The sequence below is a fragment of the Carassius gibelio genome, chromosome B1, assembly GCF_023724105.1.
Source record: "Carassius gibelio isolate Cgi1373 ecotype wild population from Czech Republic chromosome B1, carGib1.2-hapl.c, whole genome shotgun sequence".
Lineage (NCBI taxonomy): Eukaryota > Metazoa > Chordata > Actinopteri > Cypriniformes > Cyprinidae > Carassius > Carassius gibelio.
The window spans coordinates 35,953,436-35,965,676 of NC_068396.1; the positions used below are offsets into that span (position 1 = coordinate 35,953,436).

Below are 12,241 nucleotides of genomic sequence, written 5' to 3' on the forward strand. Positions count from 1 at the left end.
GGAGAGCAAATGCACTCGACTGCGAGTTTTTTAGCACACGTCAGCATGACATCAGAGCAAGACGGATGTAACTCGGACACTTTTCTAACCAGCATGCATCTCGCGGTGATCACCCGTGATCGGTTCTGTACAGATTTTACTCATCTCAAACAAGCATAAAAGGTGCGTTCGACATCATGCAGCACTGCACAAACCGATCGCAGTCTGACTTGAAGCAATACATGCCGGTTAGAAATGTTGTCCGACTTGAGATTGTGCATGACTGTAACGTGTGGCATCAAAGTACCGCGAGAGTGATTCGAGAGCAGCCGGCTGATTCAGCCGCCGCAGTTTCTCCAGAGCGACTGCAGGAGCACTGATGACGACACAGCTGCTTCACGATTGGCCAGATTCACCACATTACAACAATCACAAGTTTTTCGGGTTAGACGAACTATTTCAGTTCCAATAATGGCATCAAATCTGTGTTTTTAGAATGGTAAATGTTCTGTAGTCACACTGTTTTATTGAGTCAAGTTTATCATACAACACAGATAAAATCATATATACCCAGTAGTTAAATAGTATATGATTATGTTGATCTTGAAAATATGGTGCTTTATTCAGCAGTATGTAAAAACTGTTTCTGTTGCTCATGAAAACGTTTATAAAACGTCTGTGTATTTGACAAATATTGTATTTAATTCACTTCATCTGTGATAAAGTGAGCTTCACTAACGGGAGCAGAAAGTGTCCGTCTTGACATGTCTGTTTTTCAATAGGGTTGCCACCCATCCCTTAAAATACAGAATCGTCCCATATTTGAGAATAAAATAGAGCGTCCCGTTTTGAATCAATACGGGACGGGTTTGTACCGTATTTTCAAGTGGGTATAACTGCAGACCGGAGATCTCTAAAATGGGGCATGAACTCCAAAATGGGGCGGGGTCTCCTTTCGCAAAGACTTTCACCATTGGCTGTGGCTTAAGCCAATTATTACTGACTTACATTTCAAAATAAACCTTTATAAATTAAACATTGTTTCTAGTTCATCTAAATTAAAATATGCAATATAAATAAATGTTCTCCATGAGAGCAGAGCCCAAGGCTCGTGGCCAGTGGTGTTTGGACCCAAGTCTGAACCTCTGCTTCATGATGTAAACGAGAATCACTCAGGAGCTGTCCCAGCGGAGGGGGATAAAAAATTCCTACCAGCAGGGCCGATAAAAGGTGCCATTGAGCGGTGAGTCTCATATCACATAATCTTATTAATTGTTAATCTCCTGAACTGCAACTTTACCACACTATTCAGTGCCAATCCCGCCATTCAGTCAATTTCACTGGTTAAGGTAAGATGTGGGTCCGTGTATCATCCGGTCATTCAATTATTCCATTTAATCTGGCAAACCAAAAACGAAATAACTAATCAATATTTTGTTTTTCTGTTTTTCTGTATGAACCAAATATGAAAAACTGTCGTTTGTTTCATAGCTTTCAGCTCGAAACGGGAAATATAATAAACAAGGAAACCAAAACGAAATAATGGATCGAATTTACGTTGTCTCAATTTTTCTTTATTTGTGTAGTAGGTCTAACTATTTCCCACGGTGGCGTCCTGCTTGCTTTGCGCATGCGCAGTGGATAGTTTCAAAGGAGTAGGTCGCTGAGCTCCCATCACACGATGGGTAACTCGCGAAGCACAAAGTTCCTCCGTGTTTTCTCAGCATTATATCTTAGAAAATATGAGGTTTGAGAAGTAAAAGCGGGGCAACATTTAAAATATTTCAAAGTTAAATTTCATGCAAACAGATTTTAATAGACAAGTTTCAGTAAGATATTTATGTTTTATGCCTATATATCAAAACCCAGTGTTAAAGCAGAGCACAAACAATTATATCTGGAACATTATATACTGTAGACTAACCAATATGCGCTCACTTCCGCGTATTCATTGCGAGGATAAAGAACACGTTTTTGTTTAACGATCACAGCCATAGTTACAGTATGTACAATCACAATACAACACTCTATAATAAAAATCAGAGATGGTTTAAATGTCCGTTGAAATCACGCTAACCACTTGTTTTGGTATGTGGGGCATTTTAAGTAGATCATTAATTATTAAATACTATCTATCTACCTATCTATCTATCTATCTATCTATCTATCTATCTATCTATCTATATATATATATATATATATATATATATATATATATATATATATATATACAACACACATCCATACACACATACAATACAAATAAAATAAAAACAAATAGAATTAATTGAAAAAGAATACAGAAAGGTAGTGTTGGATGAAAAACTATCAGTTAGAATAAATAAATAAAAATTATATAAAATATAATTAGAATAGACAGTGCTAGAGTTTGAGGGTCAAAGATGAAAGAGATGTGTTTTTAGATGCTTCTTGAAGATGCATGTACTTCATATAATATTTAGCTTTGCAATATAACAATTTTAAAGGTAATGTAATTCAAAAGGCAATGGTTGACATAATTTAATAATGTTTGCAATAGTATTTTACCTGACAATTACTGTATCAGTTAAATATATTACACCCTTTCATTATACTGAATTTATAGAATAGAACACCTTTATTGCACAGATGTACTCTGAAATTTAAGTTCTAGTAGCAATACACACTTACAAACAGTTCTAGTGCACATGTAAACAAATACTGTATGCACAGAACTACGAAGTTAAATATTTACATTATTTTACAGTTATTTTACAGTTACATTGCAGTCTGTACAAATAAAACAAATTAATTTATTCCTTGTGTTATGTCTAAACCTAGCATCAGCTTATCTACTGCTGTGTGCCGTTCTTCAGTTATCAAATTATTGATGTAGTATCAGGGTTGAAGTAACTATACACTTAGGCCTACTGTAAATCCATGGCTTTATCAGATCTCATCTGAATTGGCAACAATTATTACTATTACTATTTCCTTAGGTTGGAAAGGCAGCAAGTGAAAATTATATTTAGAAGCTATGTAGGAAAATAACTAATTACTTTAAGATAAATGCAGGTCTTTGTGCTTTAATGATTTGTATTCTTCCAAATTATGCCAGCAGATTTTTTTTATTCTTAATTCTCACATAAAATGAATAGCCTAAAGAAGACTGTCGTTTTTGTGACTAATTAGCATAAAATCAGGGTTTCATCCACATCTTTTTTTATTTAATTTTTAAATCTGAAAAATGAAATTAATTTACTTACAAACCTGCACTCACCAGAAATTATTCTATCAGTGTCATTTTCTATCACAAATCATTTTTATTAACCATTTAAACAGAATGTCTTATTAGGCCTAAATATAAAACCTGATTCCCAAAAAAATTGTTTAAAATGTTTAAACTGAGAAAAGGTATCAATTTAAGGGGAAAAAATAAGTTGATTTTAAATTTCATGGCATCAACACACAAAAAAAAGTTGGGACAAGGCCATGTTTACCACTGTGTGGCATCCCCTCTTCTTTTTATAACAGTCTGCAAACGTCTGGGGACTGAAGACAAGTTGCTTAAGTTCAGGAATAGGAATGTTGTCCTATTCTTGTCTAATACAGGCTTCTAGTTGCTCAATTAGGTCTTCCTCTTTATGATGCGACAAAAAAAATCTGGACTGCAGGCTGGTCATTTCAGAACCCGGATCCTTCTTCTACACAGCCATGATGATGTAATTGATGCAGTATGTGGTCTGGCATTGTCATGTTGGAAAATGCAAGTTCTTCCCTGAAAGAGACGACGTCTGGATGGGAGCATATGTTGTTCTAGAACTTGAATATACCTTTCTGCATTGATGGTGCTCATCTTTCCAGATGTGTAAGCTGGCCATGCCACACACACTCATGCAACCCCAAACCATCAGAGATGCAGGCTTCTGAACTGAGCGCTGATAACAACTTGGGTTGTCCTTGTCCTCTTTAGTCCGGATGACATAGTGTCCCAGTTTTACAAAAAGAACTTCAAATTTTGATTCGTCTGACCACAGAACGGGTTTCCACTTTGCCACGGTCCATTTTAAATGAGCCTTGTCCCAGAGAAAACACCTGCGCTTCTGGATCATGTTTAGATATGGCTTCTTTTTTGACCTATAGAGTTTTAGCCAGCAGCGGCAAATGGCACGGTGTATTGTGTTCACCGACAATGTTTTCTGGAAGTATTCCTGGGCCCATGTTGTGATTTCCATTACAGTAGCGTTCCTGTATCTGATGCAGTGCTGTCTAAGAGCCGAAGATCAGGGGCATCCAGTCTGGTTTTTTGGCCTTGACCCTAATACACAGAAATTATTCCAGATTCTCTGAATCTTTGGATGATATTATGCACTGTAGATGATGATAACTTCAAACTCTTTGCAATTTTTCTCTGAGAATATCCTTTCTGATATTACTCCACTATTTTTCACCGCACACTGTAAAATTTTTTGCTGTTAAGTAACAGTAATTTTCTGGCAGCAGGGGTGCCAGTAAAGTACTGTTAATTTACAGCTCTTAACCATTAATTTACCACTCTTATTTTTTAACAGTATTTTACCGTAAATTCTACCATGGAAATTAACTCCACTCCCACTGCTTCAAACAGTTCGAGTTTTTAAACTAGCATTCCTACGATGTTAGTACTATGAACTTATTTCATTTGAGTCCACTGAGAAGGAATATTTCTTACACTTAATGTGCAGTAATAAAGTAACTAAATACATGACTTTTACTCAAATGACTGCAGCTCATTGTCAGCTGTATTACACATGTATGTGCTGAAGTACTTAACACAGAGATCACCACTGTATCAGCGACTCCACATTTACTGCCTTTATATAAAGCAGCAGAAAATCAGAATTTGTGGCTCATCATTGACTGAAGCACCAGCTCTACTCTACAGCACAATGGTGAACAACAAAACTACATTAAACTAAACGATCTCTCTTGTGCAAACACACATTAATACAGTCAAGTTCAGTATTTACTCTCATTATCAGTGTATGACTTTGCCTAATTTTTTTTCTATGGATGTTCACAAATATTTTAGTTAAATTAACTTATTTTTCATTTGGTAAATCTGACGTTTACATTTTACAGTATATTACTGTTTTTCCTTGACTCAACGGCAAAAAACTGTAGAAAAACCCTTTTTTTTTTTGCTGGCAACCATTAATTTACGGCAAGAAACAGTAGAAAAACAGTTATTTACTGGCAGCAGGGGTGCCAGTAAATAACTGTTTTTCTACAGTTTGTTTCCTGTAAATTAATTACAGTTTATTACTGTTAAATTATGTTTCATTCAGTTTTTTCTTCATCTTAAATCTTTAACCCTTTAAACCCCACAAGAAAATCCTCAGTTTTAAATGAACACTTATAATGTGTGCACACTACAGAGTGTTAGAGTAACACTGAATCAGTGAAGTTAATGAGATAATTCGGTGATTAATTGATGATTGAGCATTAGTGATAAACACCTGCAGAATCACTGAAGGAAAGAGAAACACAAGAACTACAAATGACAAATGACTTCAGCCACAACCTTAGATGAAATCAACTGAATAAAAGAATACATCAAATCTCTCAAGATCTGATTAAACAACTACTAAAACAGCTTCACCAGATTCACATTACTAACCAGACTGACTTTATTTCTGTCAGCTGTCTACAGAAGAACTTATGGAGAGTTAAATAGGTTTAGGTGTTTTTTTCACTACCATGATGGAGATCAGTGTTTACTTTAGTTGGGCTCTTGAACGTGATGGCTTTTCAACAACTAAGGTTTTTTGTTTGTTTTTCATGCTGTAACAATGTGCCTTTGGAACCTGTTATAGCAAAACAAAAGTACACAGAAGAAAAAAAATCTGATATTGTTGTTTATAGATTGACAAGAACAAATACTATTAGTTCTGATCTAATCCCATATCTCTTCTCTTATTGAATATTGATTCTACAGCATGAGAAGGAACACTGCTGAGCCATAAGTTATGAAAGACTGTTAAGAAAATGTCACTCATAATAAATAAAAAAAAACCTTTGCTGAAATTTAGACAGAAATATCAAGAATCAGCGTATGAATCACAACAATGGTGACAATCCACAAAATAAATGAACAGATCAGTTCTGAACATCACAACACATGCTACTAAAACTTAAAACAAATGCAAAATTATAAGCACATAAGAATTCAAGAAAATAAGTGAACAATTCAGGGGCATAATTTATTCATGCAGCAATGCATGCTGGGAATCATGGATGAGTTTTATCCTGTGCTGGTACCCAGCATGCATTGCATCATGAACCTTTTGATTGTCACCATTGTTGAGATTCATATGCTGATTGTTGATTTCTCTCTTTGAGTGTTGTGGGGACTGCTGCCCGAAATACTTTTTAACTAAAACTAGTCGTTAAATCCATAAATACTGGTTATCTCACTACTTTTAAATCTTACTAAATTGAAGTGTCATTGACTCAAATATTTCAACACCAAATTAATATTTGATTATTATAGCAACACTTTAAGTCAGTCTAGTAGATCATGCCTGTTAGAAACAACCATAATCACTTGACTATCAAAATTAATACTGCTTCAACAGATGCATCATAAAGATACAAATACAGCAATAAAACAAAATGTAAAGTGTAAAAGTCAATGGTCAGGAGCCCAACTAAAGCAAACACTGATCTCCACAATGGTGACGCTAAACGAAACAGTAACATTATCATCTAAATCTCTTTAATTCTCAATAAGATCTTTTGATCTCTGATCTCTGATCTGATAGAAATAAAGTCAGTCCGGTTAGTAATGTGTGAAGTTGGTGAAGCTGTTTGTTGATCGTTTAAATCTTTAGTTGATTTCATCTAAGGCTGTGGCTGAAGTCAGTTGTATTTCATGTGTTTGTCTTATGTTTTTTTTTCTTCAGTGATTCTACTCATTAACAGCAGCTGTTGATCATTGTCTGAATTCACTCATTAGTGTTCATTCTCTCTGTCAGGTGGACTATATTAGTAAACTCATGTAGGGAATAGTGAATGAGGGTGTAGGGTGTGATTTGAAACACAGCCGCTGAGTGTCGAATTTGAACGTTGTTATTTTACGATATATAGCAGCAGGCTACTTCTCGAAAACGATGAATATTACCCAGAATGCACTGTTTAAATGAAAAACAGTATTTTACTGTCGAAATTTGGCCGTTTTTTTACAGCGATTTTTAACAGTGTGCAGCATTGGGGGAATTTGAGATCCTCTGCCCATCTTGACTTCTGAGAGACACTGAGAGGCTCTTTTCATACCAAATGATGTTGCCATAAAATATAAAGTATAACAACCTACATCTAGGTACAGGTTAACACCTGACGGCATTTCTTCTGGGATTTTGAGTTACAACAAACATGTTTTAGAAACACACGGTTATAACAGCCAGAGAAAAGACTAAGACAGAAGTCAAGGGTCAAGAGCCCAACTAAAGCAAACACTGATCTCTAACATGGTTACTTCAAATGAAACAATAAATCAACATCTAAACCTTAGTTCATTCTCAATAAGATCTTCTGTAGACGTCTGACAGAAATAAAGTCAGTCTGGTTATTAATAAGTGGAGCTGCTGATGCTGTTTGTGGGGTTGTTTAATCAGATCTTGAGAGATTTCATGTATTTTATTTCAGTTGATTTCATCTAAGGCTGTGTCTGAAGTCAGTTGTAGTAGTTCTTGTGTTTCTCTTTTCTTCAGTGATTCTGTTTGTTAACAGCAGCTGTTCATCACTAATGTTCAATCAGCACTTAGTTAATCACTTAATTACTTAAATGCAAAGTTTTAAAACGTACATGGTTTAAATCAAGGCAATCTATTTACTCAAACGGTTTGAGTAAATTTTACTTATCGGGTTTTACAGTGCTATTTCTTTTGTCTGTTTTCTTAATTGCAGAATATTTATCATGTGCATCCAGTCCTTCGTGCTGTCTTTGCTGTAAACTGGTTTAAAGGGACAGAAGTGAGAGACTTATTTACCCTCATTTGATAAAACTGTTTTGAAAAAAAAAATACATTTAGAAATTTCTAGAATATCTGTTTTGGGTTTTTTTGTTAGTGTAAAAACTTTTCCAAAATAAAAAAGTTAGTAAGTGAAATTTTCACTTATTTTTTCACAACGTCTTGAAGTGTTCCTGTAGCTCAGTGGTAGAATACTGCATTAGCAAGCACAAGGTTGGGGGTTCGATTCCCTGGGAAAACATGATAGGTGAAAATTGTTAGCCTGAATGCACTGTAAGTCGCTTTGGATAAAAGTGTCTGCTAAATGCATTAATTTAATATTATTTAATTCAATTTTACACAGCAAAATCCCCAGTGTTAATTTAACACTCTTGAGTGTGGACTCATATAAACACTGAAGCAGTGTTAAAAGTAACACTGAAGCAGAGTTGAAGTTAATGAGATAATTAAGAAGTTAATTGAGTTATGATTGACCATTATTGAAGACACCTGATGTTAACAAGCAGACTCACCAAACGAGAAAATCACAATTTGTGTGTCACCATTATAGTGGTCAATGTTTGCTTTAGTTGGGATCTTGACCCTTCAGTTATTTTCTTTAGATTTTATGTGGCTGTGGTGACTGAATTATATTATACAGACAGACCACAGCAAAGGCAATCATGTGTGCCATTGATTGTGATTTGAGCTATTTGCAATAGAGTGACCTGAATGCCAGAGTTTAGGTTTCTTTACTGCGTACATAAATTAAGTGAAAAAGAAAAGTAAGCAACTCAGCATTTCTGACAAAGTATGACATGTTTTTAATAGTTAGTACTACGTTAAAAAAAAAGAAGTCTTTTGTTTAGACACACAGACATCATGAATCAGCGTGAGCATCACAACAACGGTGACCATCAAAAAAGCATGTTGTAGCCAATAAAAACTCATCCATGGCTCCCATCATGCATTGCGGCATGAATAAATTATGAGCTGAACTGTCTTTTTAACTTTTTATTCTAACTATATTTTACTTTTGCTGTTTGCATGTTCATTTTTTGTATCTAGTTTTGTGATGTTCAGAGTTGGTCTGTTTATCTGAATATGTTGTTTGTCACCATTGTTGAGATTCATACGCTGATTATTGTTATCTGTGTGTGCCTAAAATCAGAATCACTTGCAAGAGATACCTACAAAATGTATAGAAAATACAGGTTTTTTTCATTGTGGAGTCAAAGCGGTTACAGTCAATAATGGAAGTTTTACTTTGAGAAAAGAATGTAAATGAGCTCAGTGACTCATGTCAAACAACAATTACATTAAAACATAATCATCAACACGCGATGCTTTTTGCTCTTGGTTTGACAAACAAACTTTAAAAGTAAAAAGTTACAAGCCAAGATCCCAACTAAAGCAAACACTGACCACTATAATGGTGACACACAAATTGTGATTTTCTCGTTTGGTGATTCTGCTTGTTAAAATCAGGTGTCCTCAATAATGCTTAATCATAACTCAATTAACTTCTTAATTATCTCATTAACTTCAACTCTGCTTCAGTGTTACTTTTAACACTGCTTCAGTGTTTATATGAGTCCGCACTCAGAGTGTTAAATTAACACTGGGGAGTGTTAAATTAACACTGGGGATTTTGCTGTGTATGTTTGGTTAAAAAACAACTACACAGTAATATTTCTGTCTTACAGTCATTTATATTAACACAGAAACACTGGGATAAAGTTTATAGTTCAGATGTAAACACTGATGTCTATATGGGAGCAATCAAAATATAGCAAATCCACTTTATGAAAGTCCTGCGCTTCAAATAATGTTCGTGTCGATGGCATTGTTTTACGACTAGGTGGCGACAAGTTTCTTAATGTAATTGTCAATGAATGAATTTTTAATTCAAGAGAATCGTTCAAAAACGCTGATTCATCCAGTAATGAAACAAGTGAGTGGTTTATGAGTGATTCATTGAATCAGTGATTTAAACAACTTAATCATTCTAATAATAATAATAAAAAAACTGGGGTTTTAAATATATTATATATACACTACCACTCAAAAGTTTTTGAACCGTAAGATGTGTAATGTTTTTTAAAGTCTCTTCTGCTCACCAAACCTGCATTTATTTGATCCGAAGTACAGCAAAAACAGTAAAGTTTTGAAATATTTTTACAATTTAAAATAACTGCTTTCTATTTGAATGTATTTTAAACTGTAATTTATTTCTGTGATGCACAGCTGAATTTTCAGAATCATTACTCCAGTCTTCAGTGTCACATGATCCTTCAGAAATTATTTTAATATTCTGATTTGCTGTTCAAAATAGCATTATTTATTATTATTATTATTATTATTATTATTATTATTATTATTATTATTATTATGTTGAAAACAGATGAGTACATTTAAAAAAAAATTTAATAGAGTTCAGAAGAACAAAATTTATGTGAAATAGAAATATTTTATAAATGACTTTCACACTTGATAAATGTAAAGAATCCTTGCAAAATAAAAGTATTAATTTATATACTTGTGATAATGATAATAGTAATAATAATAAAAAAGAATCATAGGAGAATCATGATCTCTATATGAGACCAAAACAAATCGTGATTCTCAATTTATCCAGAATCGAGCAGCCCTAATAAATAGTAAATAGTATAAGTATTATAAATAGCAAATGGTAAATAAGGTAACCTAATATAAAGTGGGACCAAATTGTTTTGCTAATAACATCACATAAGAACATCTTTTTCAGAAACATACTAATTTCTTGTAATATTTTCACAACAGCTACTCTTCCTGACCCCTGCTACAACTACACTGTGCTGGACGATCCATGGAGAACCAACAGCAGTCAGCTATCAAACTCCCAAAAGTGTGTCACCCCAGTCTCCTGGAGCGGCTGGTATCGTCTCTTTATTAACGGTCTGAGCGCTCGGATCCCAGACACATGTGTTGCATTGGGTAGCTGTGGCACTTTTATCGCACTGTGGATTCGTGATGGACACCCAACAGTTCAGGATGGAGTTGTCACTCGAGATGTCTGTGGTTACCATAACAATTACTGCTGCTATTTGGGGTCTTACCCCATTAAAGTCAAAGCCTGTCCAGGCAACTATTATGTCTATGAGCTGGTTAGACCAGCTGGATGCAATTATGCATACTGTGCAGGTAATTATATTTACATCAGCTCTTTCTACACATTCATGATATTTGTGTCTCTGTGTATTAATCACTATTCATCCAAACTTTCAGATGTTAGCAGCGTTAACACCAGCTCTACAGCCGTCACACCAGTGACCCTCTCTACAGGTAATGCAATGCACCTTATTGACTTGACTGAATAATTTCTAATCTACATACAGATCTTTGCTGCTGAATAGACGTGTGCTTGTGCTGCAAAAAAAAAAAAAAAAAAAAAAAAAAATAATAATAATATTATACAGTAACACTTTAGAATAGGGAACACTTATTCAGTATTATCTATGACTTTTCCCTCAATAAATTCCTAATTTGCTGCTTGTTAGGAGTTAGTTCTGTAGTTGTTAAATTTAGTTATTGGGTAGGATTAGACATGTAGAATAAGGCATTAATATGTGCTTAATTAGGGGAGAGCGGGGTAAGTTGTCACACTTTTCAAACTGTCTAACATTTAATGAGCGCCGTAGATCAAAATGATATAAATGTCATACCAAATGAAAGGATGAAGTCTTGGGCACATATGTTGTTTTCATTACATTTTCATATCTTATATTATTACGGCGTTGTAGACTGTTCAATAGAGAATGTGCACTTGTGACAACTTGCCCCATCGGCAGGTAAGTTGTCACACTAGACTATCTAAAAATAAGAACACAACTATTCAATTCGGATTATTGATTTTAACTTTAAAATTGTAAAATGTAAAAAAAAAAAAAATGTCTATAGAATTTGGAAAAAACTATTATTTCAATCCAAACAATACACATTTCAATCAAAACACATTCAATGGGCAAGACCACTTTACTTTGAACTTTAAACCCAAACGTTCTTTGGCTTGCACATAGATCCATGATAACTGAATGAAATACTGCAGATAACTCGCTTAACTTAACATGTTTAACCTCTGAACAAAACAGATTACCTGTATCTGACTAATCAGACTCATCTTCAGAGTCATAATTCTGGCACACCTAAATTGCCTGGACTGAAATGCAAGCATCATGGGCCCATTTGTTGATTTTTACACATTTTACCCACGACTCTTTTAGAAGAATGTTTGAAAATGGCTCCACAAAGTC

At 34.5% G+C, this 12,241-nt stretch overlaps 1 protein-coding gene across 1 annotated transcript in view; it reads left to right on the forward strand.

Moving 5' to 3' along the window:
- LOC127948418 (adhesion G protein-coupled receptor E3-like) overlaps window positions 1–12,241 on the forward strand; it is a 52,482-nt gene that overhangs the window by 16,993 nt on the left and 23,248 nt on the right. Inside the window, exon 3 of the mRNA XM_052544852.1 lies at window positions 11,217–11,273. Within this exon, the coding sequence (XP_052400812.1) occupies window positions 11,217–11,273 (57 nt within the window). The remainder of the gene's footprint in view (window positions 1–11,216; window positions 11,274–12,241) is intronic.